The sequence below is a fragment of the Nyctibius grandis genome, chromosome 7, assembly GCF_013368605.1.
Source record: "Nyctibius grandis isolate bNycGra1 chromosome 7, bNycGra1.pri, whole genome shotgun sequence".
NCBI classification, from domain to species: domain Eukaryota; kingdom Metazoa; phylum Chordata; class Aves; order Nyctibiiformes; family Nyctibiidae; genus Nyctibius; species Nyctibius grandis.
In genome coordinates this window covers 56138932-56160181 of record NC_090664.1, presented here as the reverse complement: position 1 = coordinate 56160181, position 21250 = coordinate 56138932, and the positions used below count along the sequence as shown (strand labels likewise).

General features: G+C 43.6%; 1 protein-coding gene across 1 annotated transcript in view; it reads right to left on the bottom strand.

Moving 5' to 3' along the window:
• The window catches only part of LOC137665609 (vasoactive intestinal polypeptide receptor), a 72641-nt gene extending 61773 nt beyond the window's left edge, over positions 1-10868 (bottom strand). Inside the window, exon 1 of the mRNA XM_068404847.1 lies at positions 10799-10868. Within this exon, the coding sequence (XP_068260948.1) occupies positions 10799-10865 (67 nt within the window). The 5' untranslated portion in view covers positions 10866-10868. The remainder of the gene's footprint in view (positions 1-10798) is intronic.
• Positions 10869-21250: the final 10382 nt, after the last annotated feature.

Below are 21250 nucleotides of genomic sequence, written 5' to 3'. Positions count from 1 at the left end.
GCTCCTCCAGACAGCAATTCATAGTGAAGATGACTAGGTTCAACCTCTAGCAATGCTTTATTGACTGTTGGGGAGGCAAGAGTGACTACCCTGATAATGTAAGGCCTAACATGGGACTCACTCAGGCTGTAGCTCCTCCGTAACTCACAGTCTTGCCTACCAGAAGGAGATAGGGATGTTGCGAGGAGGAAAGCATTAGAGATTTTGTGTGTCTTCCTAATAAAACAGGCCAAGCAAGGACAGGACATGAATGCAGCAGCTCTCACTGATGGTTCAAGTGCTGTGAGAGTTAGGAGACTTTTCATCAGCTTTACGACATTTAGTCAAACCTACATGAATTCCTTGACTTGCTAAAATGTATATGGCAACTTGAATGGTAGGGTCAAGACGAGAGCTCGTGAGACCTGGCCACTCTAATGATGTGCAAAACCTCCCACTGACCAACTCAGCTTGACCGGCTCATTGAAGGCAAACAGGCAAGTGACAGCCCCCCTTGGCAATGTGCTCACGGCTTACCAATCTGGAATAAGCTGTGGAGAGGTCTCTCCTATTGCAATTATGGCAAAAGTAAGAGGAATCTTACCCTGTTGCTACTTAAAGGATCATCCTGTACCTTCAAGACCAAATGATGTGCTTTGCAATGGAGGAGATTTTCAGCCAATGCTGTGTTACTTTTCTTCAGGGTAAATATTGGGCTAAGATGTGACACCCTACTGAAAAAAAGGAAAGGTAAAAAAGAAGTTTCCTCTTGGGAGATTCCAAAAATCTCCCAAGCTTTTTGGATCTCAGCCATATATTGTAATGGGAGTTTGACATAACTTATGACATATGCAATATTTTCCAATGTATTCATCCTGTGTAAAAAGGGTGGATGCCATCATGAAAGTTCTCTGATACAGTCAGCAGGAAAAGAAATATAAAAAAGATGACAAAGGAGAGATTTCTTAACCAGAAATCTGACGGGATGTGAGGGGGACAAATACAAACCATTGTCAGAAACAAAAGGTCTGCAAGATGGTTTTAATCTGAGCAATTATCCAGAGCTTTGAAAATGCTTTGAATTTGCTTTCCATTGGTCTGTAGCAATGGCATTTTCTCATTTTTATAACCTTTGCATAACTAAGGCTGGCTGCATTTTATGTTATCCCATGCTAAAAAAAAAATAACCAAGAAGTCTGATGGCATTTAAAAATGTTACATACTCTCCAAACTAGAATGCCTTTTTCAGCACAACACTTATGTCCACTACGTGGCTGTCAATCCCAACAAGCCACAAGACAGCTGTTCCCAAGTCAAATAAACACTTCTGCTTGTTAGAGAGCTTGCAGCCAGGACATGTCAGCAACAGGCAACAATGCCTCCACCCCTATAGCATATAATGAAGAAAACAGATGTTGTAATGTCTTATCTTGTGATTATGTCTGTAGAAAGGTGAGGTCAAGGCAAAAATCAGCTCTTGGCTCTACAGGGAAGAATGATGAGGTGCTGTGTAGATCTGTGGTTTAATTTCATCCTGTTGCTGGTAGATGTCTGGACTTCAGTACTCGACACTGTGAAGCCACACCTTGAATCCTGTGTCCAGTTCTGGGCCCCGCACTTCAAGAAAGATGTTGAGGTGTTGGAGCGAGTCCAGAGGAGGGCGACCAAGCTGGTGAAGGATCTGGAGGGTCTGACCTATGAGGAACGGCTGAGGGAGCTGGGGTTGCTTAGCTTGGAGAAGAGGAGGCTCAGAGGTGACCTTACCGCAGTCTACAACTACCTGAAGGGAGGTTATAGTGAAGTGGGAGTCGGCCTCTTCTCCCAGGCAACTAGCGATAGGACAAGAGGACACAGCCTCAGGCTTTGCCAGGGGAGGTTCAGGTTGGATATTAGGAAGAATTTCTTTTCAGCAAGGGTCATTAGACATTGGAAGGGGCTGCCCAGGGAGGTGGTGGAGTCACCATCTCTGGAGGGGTTTAAGAAAAGACTGGACATGGCACTTAGTGCCATGGTCTAGTTGACAGGGTGGTGTCAGGGCAACGGTTGGACTTGATGATCCCTGAGGTCTCTTCCAACCTGGTTGATTCTGTGATTCAGGTGATAGGGTAGGCTCAGACAGTGACAAGCAACTGAGGAGGTACCACTATTCAACCGGGAATTAGCAGTCCTCAGTGGAGACGTGCACCCTCCTTGAGCAGTGGGTTACCAAGCAAGGATGGACAGCCAAATAACAGCTTTGCAGGGAAAACACCTTTGGGTACTGTTTCCTCAGAAAGAGACTCATGGCCTGGAATAATGGCCATCAGCTTTGGACTAGATCAAAGCAGCCAACACAAAAGTCTGGGGGCTGCTCACATCTAAGGGTTGAAGCTGGGTTTACCACCGTGGCAACTTGTACTTCCTTCTCATGTTTCAGATGCCAGCTTTTCTAGTGTGGTCAAGGGAAGGTTATCCTCTGAAAAATGCAGGGCAGGTTTCTTTCTTTTGAATTTCCAGAGAGCAGGCTCCACCTCTGTAAGAGCTGCAGCATGAAGTGTTGGTGGCTGGGAAGAGTCCTAGGGCAGATGAGGAAAGTGTTCATGAAGGAAAACCATTTGGAGGCACCATGCAGTGGCCTATCCCAGCTGAGTATCATGGCTACTGTCCAATAACCAGAAGAAAAATTTCTGTTAAATAAAAGGCACCTTGACTCTGGTACGGATCCTGTAAGAGAGATAAATGAGAGTCTGGGGTTTAAGGTCTTGATGTCACATGCTGAATTTTCTGCTGTTGTAGGAGAGGTCACATTGTCCAGGAATGGAGAGGACTGGTGTCATATCTGGAAGTTGTTCGATGCTGCTGGTCAGAGTAAGACTGAAACCAAGAGGCCCTTTGTATCACCTAGACCAGAGCAATAAAGTATAATAAATGAAAAACTAAGGAAAGACAACGTGGAAAGAAGTCCTGAAGGTCCCTTTGCCTTTAAAGAGATCATTAAGATCAAATGTAGCTATCTGTTTTAAACTGAACTAAATTGTTCTCCAGGTTTCATTGGATATATTGACTAGATCTTCAGGGCTTGATTTAGCTGATGAGCAGTAGTCATTTAATGCCATTCCTGATGCCCCAGGACATACGAGATTTTTGGAGGGGCTGGTGGATATGGTACAAGACTTACGAGAGTCCTATACAATTCTGAAATGACAACTGGAGGCCACACTGATTATCCAAGAGCATCTGTTAAGAACTTTTGATATGTGGCTATGGGCTCACAAGAGTCAACCCCTGGTCCAAGAGTCTGACTATTTTTCTTGACTTTTTTCTTTGACTGCTCTGACCCACAGAGGGAAAGCTGCCTGCTTCCCCTGCAAGCAAAGCCTCTCTGGAGACCTTCTCAGCCTGGGGACACGTCTCTCCCCTGGCTGCACAAGTGCCACCTTATATTATTACCTGGAGTCCCTCTCGGACATCTGCCAAGATGTATATTTCCCCTGGAAGTTACCACCCTTCAAATCTCAGTTCAGTGGCTCATCTGAATGCTCCCTCCACTACTGAGTTTAAACCAGTGGCTTTTTGCTAACAAAACCATCCATCCTCATGTATGTGAAGGTGTAAGGAGCACCCACATGAACACTTGGCAGGTCTCAGGGATGTACCACCCTGACTCAGCCAGAAAATGCAGCATCTCCCCAGCTGGGGTGAGTGGTCCATCCAGCCCCTTCTCCACCCTGCTGTGTGCATGACCTCAAGCACTTGAGCTGCCATCAGCCACGTAGTGCCTGCTCTAACGATGGGGCACCGGGAGAACTGCTGATAACCAGACTGTTATACAAATCCGACTGACACATCATCCATCCCAGTCTTATGCAACTGGAAGGTGAGAATTCACTTGAACTTTTGCAAGCAAGGAACTATTAATTATTTCTTATCTTACTGCACTATAAACAGATGGTGATGAATAAACAGACTCCTAATTTAAACTTCATTAACGTTTTTCCAGCTTGACTTTTAATTTCCATATGTTTGCTGCTTCTTCTCCCATCAAACACACCTTGACTTCTTCAAGGGAGACTGACAAAGAACCCCAAGCTCCAAATTTGGCTTTTCAAGCCAGCCCCTGCTCTAGGCCTGTGGAACAGCAAAAATGGTATTCAGAGTTTAAACAACATGGGCCATTTCTTCAAATGCAACAATGCTAATGATGAGCTTGCAGGACTCAGCTCTATTGCCCACAACAAGTGTGAAGCATGTACAAGTTAAGCAGACGTGAACAGGCATTGGGAGGGGGATTGGCACTATTGTTTTTGATGTTTTACACTTTTCTGACTTTTTGATTGGGTTTCAAATCCTGCTTGCAAGACAGGCAGGTCTAGACTGCAAATATAAAGTGCAGTGCTGAAGTACTCGAGGTATCAGAAGCAGCTCAACTGTAGCAGCTCCTTGATGGCTATTGGCAATTTTCACTGACATTTAGAAAACCATCATCTCAGCTATCTCCACGCTACTGAACTGTGGGGGACAGACAAAATGCTGGTCTGACTCTGTGAGATGCTGATAGCCTCCAGCTGTGAAGTTCTGAGCTTGTTTCACTTGCACTTAACTTCAAGAATTTAGGATCCAAATCAAGTCGAAGGTCTTTCCTTTTGGAGAAAAAAAAAAGTCCTGAAAAACCATAAAGTGATGGAAGTTCAACAAAGGGAAATGCAAAGTCCTGCAGCTGGGAAGCAATAACGCCATGCACCCATGTGGGCTGGAGAGCAGCTCTGCAGAGAAGGACCTGGGGGTCACGGTGGTCACCAAGTTGAACAAGAGCCAGCAATGTGCCCTTGCCACAAAGAAGGTGAATGCTATCCTGGGCTGAATTAGGAGGAGTGTTGCCAGCAGGTCAAGGGAGATGATCCTTCCCCTCCACTCAGCACTGGTGAAACTCATCTGGGGTTCCGGGTCCAGGTCTGGGCTCCCCCATACATGAGAGTCATGGACATACTGGAGAGAGTCCAGCAAAGGGCTGCAAAGAAGATTAAGGGACTGGAGCATTTTACATACAAGGAAAGGCTGAGAGAATTGGGACTGTTTGACCTGGAGAAGAGAAGGCTCAGGGGGGATCTCATCAATGTGTATAAATATCTGATGGCATTCAGAGGAAAGCAAAGAAAACAGAGAGGCAATGGGCACAAACTGAAAAACAGGAATTTCCATTTAAACATAAGATTTTTTTCCCCCTGTTAACATACTTAAACACTGGAATATGTTGTCTAGAGAGGCTGTGGAGTCTCTGTCCCTGGAGATGTTCAAAACCCAACTGGATATGGCCCTGAGCAACCTGATTTGGTTGTCAGTGCTTTAATCAGGGGTTTGGACTAGGTGATATCAAGAGGTCTCTGCCAACCTCAGTGATTTTGTGATGCTAAGCCAAAGAACTATGTTAATGCAGAAAACCGCATCCCACCTGCCCAGATCATCAGGCTCTGGTGTCAGGAGTCTTCTGTGGTTTAAAGGTCTCCCATCACTGTTCTTGAATACTTTCCCTCATACTCAAACTTCCATGCCATTAAAGTAAACTCCAAAAGTGGGACAGGATTCCTGTGCCCAAGTGCTGCCTGATATTCCCACCACTCTCCATGAAGGCTGTTTAGTATATGATGCCATGCTCCCTGCACAGTGGCATGGTCTCCAGAGCTGCTCATCCCACCCAAACATGAGTCTCAGTACCTTGTTCAGCTGCTTTGTATATGTTAGATATAACTTGTGCATTCCCAAGGAACTCTCTAAGCAGCTGCTGGGAAAACATCATCCACAAAGATCTGCACCCGCAGCCATTGCAGATTGATGTACGATACTATGTACAGATTTATTTGGGAGAAGAGAGGTGGAGAAAGAGAAGAGGCAACCTAACCTGGATGACATTAATTTTCTCTTTTGGGGTGTTATTTCTCACCAGACACATAGTAGCTTCCTGTGAAGATAAATTGTGGGTGTTGCCAAATTACTGTCTTTCCTATTCCTCTGTCTATGCACAGTACTTTTATAAGTCCCAATCGTAAAATAGCTGGACACTTTTCAATTTGTTTGTCCTTACCTTACCCTTGCTAGATAGGAAAAGATTAATATTTCTGTTTTAAAGGAGGAAAACTAAAGCCAAGAGATCCAGGAGTCACCTTAACTGCAGCAACAGTGCTGCTGTAGTTGCAATAATCTATGGATATCAAGTGAAGCAAAGTTTTCAGGAAGACCAACTGTGAGACTAGCATGGAGTGGGATTAAAACATGATTAAGGTGGGAAATTAAGGCATCCACAGCTAATGGTTCACATTTGCATGACAGCACTACAAGCAGACGTGATCTGTGTCATTCACGGTGTTTTATCTAGTGCATCCCAGACATGCCTGCCATGAGAATGGCCCATTTCTAGCAAGGAAAGCCAGACACCTCACACATAACAAAACTACAAATTTCACTAGCCCAACACCCAGATATGTCTGTGTGTGATGTAATCCAGCAGCACTTTATCCTCAGCTGTGTGATAAGGGAAGGAATAACCAAACCTCCTTTTCCAACATATCAAAACCCAGCAAAAAAGTCTTCTATATCACCTCATAGAAATGGTGCAGGCAATCTCACTGAGTTGAGTTTTAGGTCCTTTAGGAACACAGTCTGCGCTGAGATTGAGACGAGGCATTTTGTATGTTGTCTCCTGCACTGAGCAGGGAAGAATCCTCCAACTTGCACAGTAACAGGTTTTTTGAAAGATTTTTTTAATAATGTCTCAAATTATATTGTGAGCACTCTTTGGGGGCCAAAGGGCCGGAAAGATCATCTAACATGTACCCAAGTGAAAGTTTATCTTCCTGAAACGCAGTTCTGTATGTGAATGAAGCAATTCACCACTCGTAATGATGGAATTGGGACTTCACCTCATTTGGCCAAATCCCCTCCAAGCCAGTGAACACCAGGACAGGAATCATCTGTGAAGTGTAGTTATTTCCAACACAGATCATCTTCTCACTAAGAGTCCTCTCACAGAGAATGAAGATCTCGTCAACAGGCATGACAATCTGAACATGATTCATCACATCCTAAAAGAGATGCCCACACTTGGCCAGAATACGCTACAGCTACAATCAAGTGAAAGAAATCCCTCACCAAAAGTCATTCCCATGCAATGGCTATTTGCCCATGTGAAACAAACCAGTTTCAGTCTACTTGGTCTTGATTTTAATGGTAAAGAATCCACTTCTGTATTGAAACACAATTGTCACTTTACATCTTTACTACTTATTTCAGCATGGAGGTAAAAGGATGACAGGGCAGAGGACTGCAACAACAGTCCTGCTCATGAAATCCGATCCTGTGCTGCAATATGCAACTGCATTCTACACACCCTTTCATAAACTGGGCAAACTCGGCCATGAAAGCAATAAAACACTCCTTCCTGCAGACCTCCAGAAAGGCTGTTCAGTATCCTCTGATGGTTACACACTTCCTTTAGAGTCCAGACTTTGATCTCACCGCCGTTTTATTCTCCTGTGTACACACTGCCAGCTTATACCGGTCTTCCCTGCTGTTTTCTCCCTAGCTGCATCTTCTGCACCCCTTCCCATGCTGAAAAGCTAACCCCTTCTTATCAGAGGTAGTCGTGATTTGTGTCCGCCGTGTCTCTCCTGTGATCCTGGCTAAAGTCTCCTCAAATGTGGGTAACTTCACGGATACCGAACCACACTCCTAGTAGGGAATAGAGAGACTCCCATCCTGCTAATAATAAACATCAGTCCTGTGGTCCAGGCCTGCTGACACCAGGAACAGCACTTGGCACCTTCTACCAGCACTGAAAACACAGAGGTTTAATTTGAAAAGAAAGCATCGATTTCACTCATGCATATACACCCACTATAAGGAATGGGTGTTCAAAGACAAAATAGCATTGACAGACATTATTAGTTATCAGTGGAAATCTACCTGCTCATCCTGAGCCGGTGATCAATCTCAGCACTACCGTTCTTAATAAGTGACTAATCTATCTGACACAACAAATTACATCTGTGATTAAGCCCCTCTGATCAATGCAATTCATAATGACTTCTAAACAAAGCTTTATTTCCAAACTGTACCGAAACGGTGTGTTTCCACACATTTAATTAGAAACGATAACAAATCGGTTGTTAAACCTCAAGTGATTTTCTTTTTTCTGAAAGGATGTGGAATGTGCAGAAGGCAACACACCTACCTGGCCATAAATCAAGGTATTACATTACAGATGGCAAGGAATCTCAATTGCTTTCCATTCTCCTTCTCTAGGGGACTGTACTGTGTTAAAATTACATTTTTCCTGGGAGTTTTACTAGGATTTTTTCTTTCCAGCAACACTCACATTAAACAGTCATCACCTTCATATGATCTCATATCATCACCTTCACAAGATTTCTCACCAACAAACTTCCCCCTCACCCCCAACTGCCAAAGTTCAAAGTTTTATTTTGCAGCTGTGCTCAGTTACTTTTATCAAGTTATGGAGTCCCACTCCAAGGGGGAAAGGCACTTGGAAATTATCTGTCCACATCACTTTCAAAACAGACTTATCCATAAGATGCTTCACCCATATTTACCCATTTGAGAGCCAACACTTTATAGAGATGCTGGTTTCTTTCTGTTGATGGCAAGGGCAGCTATGAGTGTCTAGATAAGGGTCAGGTACTGAGCTCTTAAATACTTGCCGATGTTTTGGGGCAAATGGATGCCAACTGCTTTCCACACAGTTTCCATTATAAAATTTGGCTGGACACATGTTGTTTCCCTACACATGCTTGTTCCACACTGATGTCATCAATGACTGTTTCTACCCAGGACATGCAGACGTACACAGATGACATCTGACATTAACTCAGGAGTAGCACGTACTGTCTCCATGGACAAAAAACCATGGTGTAGTGCTCACAACTGCAATTTCTGAACCAGTCCTGTTTAATGACTACGTGTAATGACTGGTGGAAATGCAGAACTATCCCCGTCCAATATTTCAGCATTCCATTAAGAAAAAAAATGCCAAAGGATTTTTATATACTTGCTAGTGCTTGGGAAATTAAGGGCTTGCAACATGACTGAGTGTGTTTTTACATCGGAATCGGGAAAAATACTTTTAATGGTTTAATCCAGTGGAGAGAAAAAAAAGTTGTTTTGGATTAAACTTCCTGATGAGAAAAAACATTTTGAAAAAGCAGAAAAAGAAATATTAACACTTCAAGTATTTATTCTTCTATTTTGAATGTACTGTATTTAATTGAATTTCTTTAAATGTCCATGAAAATGAAATGAAGCATTTAGTTAGCTTTCAGATGAATGTTTTTAACTACTCTGATTTTTCCTTTTACTGGATTCCAGGAGAACATTTCTTCAAATGGCTCCATTTAACTGTATAGGGAACATTGAAATAGCTTCCAAATCAAAGAAAACCATATCTCAGCAGATAAAAGCAGGGGCCAAAAGCCATCCTTGCATTCAGCAAAGCTTCTCCAGGGATCAGCTTGTCCCCACAATGCTATTTTATCATTAAGTAGCATTGTGCAGAATAGTCCTTCGGTCTGTAGCCTAACTACAAGGAAAGCCAAGGAAGAGAGGATGAGAAGACGTCCTCTTCTACTTTTCCCTCTTTCAGGAGTTGGGATGGAAATGACAAGCAGGATACGTATCTTCCCACCCCTTTCCCCAGAAATGTGATCCCTTGTTTTCAGAGCCTGACAGCCTACCACTGGTCCCTACGCCTCCTTTACTCACAAAACCAGGACCTGTAACTTCAGAGAAGCACTTGGAGGGGGAGAGGTCCAACTCAATGGTTCACTCTTGGGTCTTTGGCAGCACTGCTGCGGGATAGGATGGGACGGGACAGCATCAAAACCAAAAGCTTGCTCTCTCTGCCACATTAACCTCTACAATTTAAGACTGAGCATGGGTGGTTGTGTCGAAATTTCCCAAGCCCTCTGCAGGCTGCCCACTGGGGAATTGTGTTAGCATAGACCCTTTCAACATCACGCACCCGTGTCCTGTCTCACAGGTTGAATCTGCAGCTCCTCTGCTTACAGCAACATCCCGTAGCCTCTCTCCTGCTCTGAAACCCCAAGTGCCCTATGCATGGTGTGCCATGCCTGCGCCTCGCAGGAGGCACAGCTCCATGACTGCTGCCTGAGACCGGGATGGAGAAACCTTGGGAAGCTGGAGAGCAAAGGTGGCATCATTGACCTGGCCCTCCTCTCCTGATCACTGAAGCAGGGAGTGGGTTAAGGTTAAGCCTTCCAGGAGGATTGCCCAATGTGGTATGTGCTCCACGCCACATGAACAAGGAGAGGATCTCAGCTGTCTGGCCCAACTTCATTGATACCTTGCAGCCTTGGAGCACACCCTTCCTTCCTCTGCTTTGCCACCAGGGCAGGAGCAATTTCAGCATGGAGATGGGAGGGCAGTCTAACAGAAGGAGAAGGTCACCATGACTTCCCTTGAAGAAAACCAAGGCCTATGAGAACTTCAGGCTTTCAGATCCCAGGGGAAAACTGATTAAGGCACTTCCAGTTCAGAGATATGGATAATTGACTAAACACACTGAGACACCTAAGCTAGGCTTACCCAGCTGGGAGGTAGTGAGTGATCCCTAGCAAGCTATTTAAACTCTTGGTTGATTGTATCATCCTTTGGAAATACCAATTTCTTGCCCTCCTAATGTAAGAGCTCAACATCAGCTGGAGCAACTGCCCTGCTCCAGCAGCAGAAGGGGTGAGAAATTGCATGGGCAAGAGATGTGAGGCTGAGTGATGTTGGCTTGCAGGCCAGGGAGAGAAGAGAGCTTTCCCCATACCTGAAATCTGGTTATCCTCAATAAGCTCTGCCAAGCACTGGCTGCGCTCCTCTTCAATCTCCTGCATGATGCTGCACTCTGGACGTGTGCTGGATGCCTGCAGAAAGGGCAGAGAAGAAGAGAGTGAGCAAATCCCATCTATCCTCAGAGATGCGTTCCTGGGGATTCATGACCATCTGAGCTCTCCTGGGCCACTGCACAATGCAGATATACATCCAGCCTTATTTTATGTTTGCTTGGGAGAAGGAAGTGTAACCCAGAGCCTGCTGAAAAAAACAGCATTTCCCTCCATGCCTTCCTTAAAAAAACCCAACCTATTTTTTTGTGATGATCAGGAGCAATTCTGCTTCTTCATGCTCCAGGAACCCTGCCTGACCAACCTAATACCAACAACCAGCTAGGGCAGGAAGATGGCAGTTTTAATGTTCATGCCAAGAGCAGTGGGATCTGTGCTTATGTGGTTTATTCCCTCTGTTCTCATATGGCCTGCCTCCTGGCTCATGCTAATTCAAAGCAAAACAAAAAACAAATAAAATAAGAACGAAATCTCTGATGCAGATTAGGACATCAAGGAGCTAAAAAGCAGGAAATTCACAATGACAACACTTTTTCCCCCAAGTGGTTTCTCCTCAGTCAGACCTGATTATATTGTGTTTGTAATACAACAGTGCCCATAGATGTTCAGGTAATTAATTGTGGACTTCTTACATGTAATTCCTGGACTGCTTCAATCATAAAATGTGCAAATGACAATTTGTACTCCAAAAAAGGAACCAGGAGCTGGACAATGGGTGACATAACACAGTGCCCCCTTGTCATCAGCACCAAGCTCTCAACTTGGAGGGAACACCTTGCTTCATTGCTATGGCGATTGCAAGCAGAAATTGAGGTCCCATTACGCACGGTGCTGCCAAACCCCATCTCTTTCAAAGAGATTGGAAACGGCATTCAGCAGCAAGAAACCTACTCAGAAGCTCAGCTGCAAAGAGATGGCAAGAGGGGAATGATGTGAAGAAAGCAGAAGTCTCAGCGTGAGTTTATAAAGTCACTGTTAAATGCGATGCAGGAAAAAACATGAGTTGGGTGAGCTTCAGGGACAGATTTTGAGGACAGGGGATGAGCCTTTCCTGTAAGAAGTCATTGATTCAGTTTTCACTCTTGCTGGATTTTGGAAAAAGCATATATTTTCATAAGAAATAGGCAGAGAAAGGAAAAAAAAAAGATTTTTTCATGTCTCATTTCAAAATGTGTGAGCTATTTCTCTATCCATATATTTGCCAGACAAGTTTGTAAGACAGAAAGCCCAGAAATCCTTTGAAGGAACAATTGTTTGATGTAAGTTGCCCTTTGGATTAAAATTATAAAATAATTTAGCACATTAAATTTATTCTCACGATTTCTTATTAACCCAACCTGCTCTCTTCCCTTTTTCACCCCATGTCTTGTTCAGACTGTACTTTCCTTTAGGTTGGTAATGGGCTTTGATTAGTAGTGTATAAACAATTAATTACGTGGTTTTCTAGTCAAATTTAAAATAAAAAAAACAAACACAAGAAGGGGGGGAGGAATTATTTGGAGCTGTCTTCGTACTCAAATGTTTCTTTTTCCCTAAGGGAAACAGATCTTAGAAAATTTTATCTTGGCTCATCTAAAATACCATAGCTTCATTTTGTTTTGATTTACAGTGCTTCTTGCCTTTTTATTTTAACCTTAAAAAAGCGTGAGGGGAAGCGTGAGAGACTTGCAGAGCACTTGCTGTAAAAATAAAGATTGAAATATTTTCAAAACATTCTGACTTTTTCAAAGGAAAGTTTTAACTCTCTGGACTTAACTATTGCCAAATTCATCTCACATCTATAAATAACTCAAGCTTTCACTTTATAAATTAATTCATACAGCTCTAACTTTGATCATGGTTGGCAAAGTGTTATGTACAACATATTTAAATTTTTTTTTTATGCGGTAAATTTTCTACTAAGCGCATTAGCAAGTACTTCACTGCTGTATCTTCCCTGCACTAAAAATGCATGCCTAAATTGGTTGATTACATATTTACCTCAATGGCCGGATATTTACTTTTGAGCAAATGTCTTATCACCTTTCAAAAAAAAATGAGGCAAATTTATGGTTAGTATTCAGAAAAGTGGGCTCGTGATAGATTCAGGTAAACTTGATTAAAGATGTAATTTTAAAAATTTCATCTTTTTTTTCATCCAGTCCAAGAGGAAAGCCATCTAGGTTAGGCAAACTACTGGAACCACTCAAGTTTACTGGAGAAAATCACTGCTCATGGCTTGGACGGGCGTATGCTTCGCTGGGTAAAAAACTGGCTGGATGGCCGGGCCCAAAGAGTTGTGGTGAATGGAGTTAAATCCAGCTGGCAGCCGGTCACAAGTGGTGTTCCCCAGGGCTCAGCGTTGGGGCCAGTTCTCTTTAATATCTTTATCAGTGATCTGGGCAAGGAGATCGAATGCACCCTCACTGAGTTCACAAATAACACCAAGTTGGGCAGGAGTGTTGATCTGCTGGAGGGTAGGAAGGCTCTGCAGAGGGGTCTGGACAGGCTGGATTGATGGGCAGAGGCCAATTTTATGAGGTTCAACAAGGCCAAGTGTCGGGTCCTACACTTGGGGCACAACAACCCCATGCACGGCTACAGGCTTGGGGAAGAGTTGCTGGAAAGCTGCCTGGTGGGAAAAGATCTGGGGGTGTTGGTCTATGGCCAGCTGAATATGAGCCAGCAGTGTGTGCCCAGGTGGTCAAGAAGGTCAACAGCATCCTGGCTTGTATCAGAAATAGTGTGGCCAGCAGGACTAGGAGAGTGATTGTTCCTCTGTACTCAGCACTAGTGAGGCCGCACCTCGAATACTGTGTTCAGTTTTGGGCCCCTCACTACAAGAAAGACCTTGAGGTGCTGGATCGAGTCCAAAGAAGGGCAACGAAGCTGGTGAAGGGTCTAGAGCACAAGTCTTATGAGGAGCAGCTGAAGGAACTGGGGGTGTTTAGTCTGGAGAAAAGGAGGCTGAAGGGAGACGTTATTGCTCTCTATAACTACCTGAAAGGAGGTGGTAGAGAGGAGGGTGCTGGTCTCTTCTCCCAAGTAACAAGTGATAGGACGAGAGGAAATGGCCTCAAGTTGTGCCAGGGGAGGTTTAGATCAGATATTAGGAAAAATTTTTTCACCAAAAGGGTTCTCAAGCATTGGAACAGGCTGCCCAGGGAAGTAATGGAGTCACCATCCCTGGAGGTATTTAAAAGAAGAGTAGATGTGGTGCTGAGGGACATGGGTTAGTGTGGACTCGGCAGTGACAGAGTAATGGTTGGACTCGATGATCTTAAAGGTCTTTTCCAACCTAAATAATTCTATGATTCTATAAACAAATAAGCAAACAAAGAGTGGGATGTATCTCACTTTCTCTCTCAGTGAGACACATCTTTGTTCATTTTAGCTGGGTAAAAGCTATATATTTAGTCTGAACTGATTTTTACCATTCCTTCTAGTCCACAGACAGCTAGTGAGCATCAGCCCTGAAGGCTTTCATCCCCCTTCACTGACTGTAGTTGGACCAGTTCAAACTAAAATACCTACTGTTTAGCTGGAGGTCAGTGATGTGTGAATTTAATGTCTAAAGACCTTTAACTGAATCATCAAGGTCAACAAACAGACTCACATTGGAGGCCTTCTAGTTTATGGCTCATTTTCCACATTAACTAAACAAGTAAATAAATAACCCAAACAATCACAGCAACCTTCCTTCTGCCTCCCTAGTGATAACACTAATAACCCTCATACATCACAGCTATTATTGCTATAGGTTAACAAAGGCAGCTGGAATAAAAAAAAATAAATAAAATCACAGTTTTGGGCATAATTAGGAAACAGAAAAGTGTGTCTTTTTGTTGGTAGGTCATCAGTTCAGGTGGCATGATGGTGAGCAGGGCAACAAGTTCAGCTGCCTTAATTCACCTCCCAGTTGACAAAATGCTCATGGCTGAAAAGACCCTTCACGAGCTGCAAGTCTTGCCTACCAAGGGGGATTTTCCCTGGGATGAGAGGATAAATAACTCTCCTTCCTTGGTGTATTCCTCCTAGAAAAGCTTGAAGTAGACTTTATAAACAGCTTGGTACAAACTCACTTTACTTCTTCCCCAGCTCTGGTTTTTTTTGCGCTGTTGTTTTGTTTTGTTTGTTTGTTTTTTTCCTGTGGAAAAGGCAGAGATTTTGGGCTTTGGCATCTTTCACTGCAGCAGGCAACTGGTCACGCAGACATGGGGCTGAGGACTACACTAATTCACATTTCCCATCCAAAAAATGTAGATAAAGGGAAAGCATGACCAGATTTGCTTAGCTCACATTAACATCAGCTAGTGAACAGTAATCCAGTTTCCTTGGCATATCCATTGTGGGTGAAGCTGAAACTCAGTAAACCCTCCTTCGCTAAGCCCTCCTGGCATGCCCAAGATACCATGTAAAAATTGTGGTGGGTTCGTCAGGGGTCATTTTCCTCTGAAATGCGCTCTTAAGCCCTGAGCAGAAAGGCAAAGGGAATGTTTTTCTGGATGTGATTTCCTGCAGCTCTGAATCCTGCAGCAACTCTCATGTGGAATTATCCCCAAAGTCTTTATTAATGAGAGTTTTCATTCCCGCTGGATCCCAACAACTGTTAGAGGATTACTGCACAGTCTGCTACTGCAAAGAAAGCTATTGTGTGCACTCATTAATTAAATACAACTCAAAGGATTGTTATAGACTGAAGGAGACACAGAGAAGTTTAGTCTCCTCTATGCTGTCTGCCATTAGCAGGACCAGGCTAACCGTGGGCCAACTCCTTTGCTCACTCAGCAGCTCCTCAAAGGCAGTTGGGATTCACAGCGAAGCCGCAGCTGCAGGTAAATAGGAGTATGGGACCACAGGAAGTGATGTGAGCCTCAGCACCTCCCTTTCTCCTGATCTCAGAGCGTTCCTGGGCTCACCTGGAGCTCACCGTATGGATGAGCTCCATCCAGAATAGACGAGGACTAGAGTGACCACAGTGATAACAGGATTTGGAGTCAAAAAAGGAAAGAGTAGAATGGAAAAACCTACAGAAGATGAAATCACATCCCTTGCCCATTTCCATTCAGCTCCCACAGCTTCCCAGTCACACAACAGTGACACATGGGTACACTTCTAGTTATCTGAAGAAAGATGTCTTATACCATTACTACCTTCCTATAGCTTCTGTGAAGGTAGTAATGGTACAAGAGATGAGCATCAGTTGCTTTCCTACAGTTTCTATAACATAACTTCAGTCACTGCTCTGGGTGGAGATGGAGTTCCTCAACCCTTTTTCATGTAAACAGCAAAGGAAATGAAAGATTTTAGCAGGTAGGTCTTATTTCAAGCCTCAGTAGCATAACCCAAAGGAGCTACTTTTGGCTAGTTGCCAGAAGAGCTCACCATTAATTTCAGTCCAGGGGCTTTCATTTATGCTCATTATTTGTAGGAATACAGAACTGAAGGAACTTCTTATGCAAGTATCTTGGCTTTGATTTCTTCTATAAATTCATTCAGCTCTGTCTTAAAATGAGTTTTTCCGTTTCTTTTTAGTTTCTTCCTTTTGAACATCCTCAGGTAAATGCAGTTTTATTCCTAAAAACCCTCTAAGTGAGTCCAAAAAATACTGTGTGCAAGTGCAAGAATGAGCAAAGAGGGTGAACCGAAGGAAGACACCGACACAGGATTTTTATCTATACTGATGGGTAACACAATTTCCAACAATAACACTGCCAAACTTAAAAGCTGCAAAGGCTCTGGTGGTCTTCAGAAAAGAAAAAAGAGAAATTATTTATGAAGTGTTATAATTATTTACTCTTCTAAGGGACCTTTTTCTAAGAATCCAAAAGCATGTTACAAATATGTCATGACAGCATGAGAAAGAAAAGGTTAGATACCAATAATATAGACATAAACTGAGAGACAAGACCAGGTTCAAAACATACCAAACACCCTGTGTGGCTTTTGTAGGATCAGTAAAGAAGGACTTGCAAAAACAATGTTTTTAAGCAGAAGCAAGCTATATTCTGCTATGACCTCTACTCATGTTGTAGATACACTACTCTGCAACCAGCCATCAGCAAAGGACTTTCAGAGCACGGGTAGCAGCATGTGTCCCTAGGAGACTTTTCCAACTAAAAGAGGTCCAGGCAAATAGCCAAGTATCCTGACTCTCGTTTTGCTCTTCAAACCACTCCATTTTATCCTTCTGCCAAATATAATCATGCCAATAACAAATCTATCATTTGAGAAGGAAAGCAGATGTTTTTTTGCAGCTCATCTAAGCAGGCCCTGTTAAACAAAGGCAACTTGGCCAAATCTATCCAGCAGCTTGAAGGCACAGAGACTTCATTTAGTCCGATTGTCCCTTTTCTGCATGAGGGGTTGGAAGATCAAGGAAACATGTGCAGAGTGTTTTGCAAAGAGCTCAAAGAACCACAAGGAAAGGGAAGCTGAGCAGCTGTGTTGCTTAACTCCTTAGTGACAAGCTTGTATATGCCTCTCTTGGAAAGCAGAGCTGGATTAGGGTCTTAAGGAAGAAGTGATGCCTTGGCACTGGAGTAATGACACACAGCGATTAAAAGAGAGGCAGCACTTGAGTAAATTCTCACAACTGATCAGGAGACAGCTCTGATGGCTGGGTAAGCACATTTAGTTCCTTTAAATTATCATCTGGAGTAGGTGAGTATGAATTCCGTTTTCAGGAAGCTCAGACAAAGGACTTGAATTCAGACTAATGCAGAAATAGAGAGATGCTGCAACACTGAGATCAGTGGTGTTTAGATCTACAATTCAGAGCAAAGAGCAAAGTGTTAGAATATCTCTGTTATGGTTGAGAAAAAATAAGCAAGGAACAATAGTGATTATCCCAAGAGTATACAGGGGCAGCAAAGGAAGGAAAGAAGTGGACTCCACTACCTCACTTCTGTAGAAACTGGAGGGCAGCAAAGTAACTTGCAGTTTTCCCTGACTACTGGTCATTGACGGCTTTTAATTTCCTTTTACCTTCGGGTCTAAGGAAAGAGCCTGGTGGAGGAAAATTCTGTTCCTTTTCTTAAAGATTGTTCAGAATCATGACTACTAAACCGATCAAATTTTCTGAGGGAAATTCAGCTCCAAAGCTTCTGCTCAGCCAATTTCAGGAACAGTAGAAATACAAAGGAAATGCAGATCCAGAACTGCTTGACCGTCAGGACTCAGAAACATGATCTGGGGATCCATTGGGCCAAAAGTGTGTGTCTACAATGTATACATCTACATCTGCCTACTGCACATTGATCATCCTTCCTCACCTGAAGAGAGAAGTAGGCACTTTTAGGGCATGAGTCACTTCAGACTAAAGGAACTGTCTAAAATAGGTTAGAGGAAACTTACCCTATACTGATTCATTCAGGGAGCTTTGGGCAACTGGCTGAGGAGTGGATGTCTACACTGCAAATATCTGAAGTTAAATGAGGCAAAACTCACAGACCTAGGCTCTTCTCCAAACTGAATGATTCCCCTCCAGAAATCCCCATCCTTCCCCAGCATACTCCAAGAGTGATGTGAGATGGCATCTGGCAGGACTCCTATTGAGAATTTGAGTGAAAGACCAGTAAGTGCTCTAATACGTTCACAAGTTGTGCTGTTTTCAAGATATATTGAATTTGAAATGTTGTTGTTCAAAAAAAGGTACTTGGCTTCAGAAGAATGTGCAGGTAACCTGTTAATCCTGTCCTGAATTGCTGCCCATCCAGCACTGAGTCATCTCCTGAGCAGACACCTCTTGAGTGCTGTGCACAGAAGAAATGGTCCCTAATTCAATTGTAGGCTCAGAAAGGACTAGAAAGCCCTCAGTGGATGTCTCAGCAAAACCCACGAGTTGCTTGTGATCATTCCTGTCTCCAGGATCCTAACTCCTGACAAAGCCTCGATCCATCCAGCTCTGATTCTTGTGCTAGGCAACCACAGAGGGCCCCCACCCAGTCCTGCCCGCTCTTTACTGCATCTCCTGTTGCTTCAGCTCACTCCAACTGTAGCACTGGAGTCTTGTTTTCCTCCTGAAACCAACCCAGATGTTACCACCCACCAGGTCCACCTGCCACAACATTGAAGAAGATTTGGACGGAACTCAGATGTGCTCAGATGGTCCCAGAAATTTGTAAGGCTTTGGGTGATGTGTAGAACAGAAGGGATTCCCAAATTCAGAGCAATGGAGATTGGCAGTTTGAGCAACGTCCTGAAGAGTCCATGGGCATGTAAGTGGGCAGTTCAGTGCAGAGGCTGTGACAAAATAAGAGCTTGATCGAAAACAGAGGGAAGTCCCTGTGGTTTCTTCCCTGCCCTTCACGTTCTCAATCAGCCCATAGACCTCTCCCACTGCCTGGGAACTGCGTACACACATCACATACACAAAACCTTCGGCAAAGAGAACCACAAAGCCTCCTGCAAGGCTGGCTATTGGATATTATTTATAACCAGGGAGCTGGATAAAGCAAGCTGGATGTTCTCTAGTTCTCAGAAACACTGCAGGGGTCTGGTTTGAGGAACAACAGTTTTGTTTAGCAACATGGGCCACTCCTTTTAACTTTTAGGGGAACTGAAAGCTCTGACAATGTCTAGAAATCCAGTGTTAATCCAGTCTTATTGCACCGTCAGAAAATCAAGGGCTGGAGTGACTGCCACCAGGCCTGCCCACCTTTCATGCTGGAAACCCTCACAGCTGCAATAAGCAGCAACTTCACCTGGAGCTCTGGGGCTGTCTGGAGAGGACGCATTTCCTGTGCATAGTTTCTCATTGCAAACTCAGGGGTTTTTTGCTTTTTTTCGTGCACTCAGGGAAGGACTGTGAACAGCAAAAGTGGCAATGTTACAGAGCAGTTTAGTAGCCAGTGTCCCAGGCATGGCTTTTCGATGCAGAGCAGGCACTCTGAAGCTCAGTGGCAGCTAGCAATATGGACAAAAAAAGGGTGTTCAGCATTTACTGCGTGCCTTCTCCTTGCTTTAGCATAGTAGCCTTAACATCTCCAGTTGAACAGTCAAAACTGGACACATTCAGCATTTGGAGCACTTAGTGTTTGAAACTTTCCTGAGCTCACTGAACATTAAATGACTTTAGCACATGGATCTTCTAATCTTGCGATCCAGCAACCATAAGAAAAAGCAAATTGGGCCAGAGCACAGGTTTGTCAAGGTCAGTACCACTGCCCCAAGAGCAATCAGGAGGAGATAAAGGAATAAGAAACATAGAAAACATAAGAAAAAAGACATGCATATAACAATCCTTCCTATGGTGTATGTCTTCCAGCGGTCACAACAGTGCCTTTCTATAACACAGTTGGTGATAAGGTTTTAACCTTCTTGGCTATCAATACCTTCAACACCTTTTATTAAACCAACATTAGGACCAATTCCAGGATGATTTTACTATTCATACGTCACTTCCGATCCAGAAAAAGTGGCCCTAACATGGCTTGTTTGTGCCACTGTTCAAAGCTTTCTATTAAAATCCAGGTGCATGTCTGGAACAATCTATAAATGCATCTCATTTCAAAGAGTTTACTTCAAAAGAGTGATTATCTACAAGAGAGAGTAAAAAAAAATACAAAGATGTTGGAAAAAGATGAGTTTAGTTCATTCAGAGATCAGGAACAAAACAAATCTTCCCTCTTTCAAATGAAGCAGAAGTCATTTAGTCAACAAGGCTTTGGGTAAGAATGTTACTCAGGGATTTATAAAGCATCCCTTATAAAGCATCAGAGCTCTCTGTAGAAAGGTTCTTCATGGACAGTCTGAAGCATCCAGGTGTGTCTTCCAGGAAGAAGAGCCTGCTGGGATGAGTGCCCTGCCTGTGTTTTAGAACAAAGGATCAAGTACTTGTTCTTAATAATGAGGGACTGAAGAGTCCCCCAGTGATTTGGAGCCACTCCAAGCCCAGGAACTGCCATCATTGTCAAACCAGGCCAAGGCCATCCTTCGCTTCTTTGGCTGAGGATGGAAGGAAGCAAAAGGGCAAGTCACTTGCTAAAATATGTGAGGCAGAGCAAGGTTAGGACAATCACAGGGAGCATTGCTGCGGTGAAGAACAAAGATTCACAAGAATGGGGAAAACCATGCAGAGAGCAACTGAAGAGATCATTACCTAAGGATGGACACATGGACACAGCCTTGATTTAGAAGAACAGAACATGCTGGAGATCACTGTGTGGTTGTCGAGAGCTCTCCTAGAGGAAAGCTGTTAATTACATTTACGTTTGGGAGCTCTGGATTCAGACATTGTTTTTGATAACCCTCACTGTGCCCAATGGCTGGTCTACACAGAGAACGTAGTATATATGTGCAATTGATAGAGAGGAGCATATTCTCATCAGGACTTAGCAGACTGACTAAAGATGGAGATTAAAAGACGGAGACTAAAGAAGGATGAAGGGGAATGG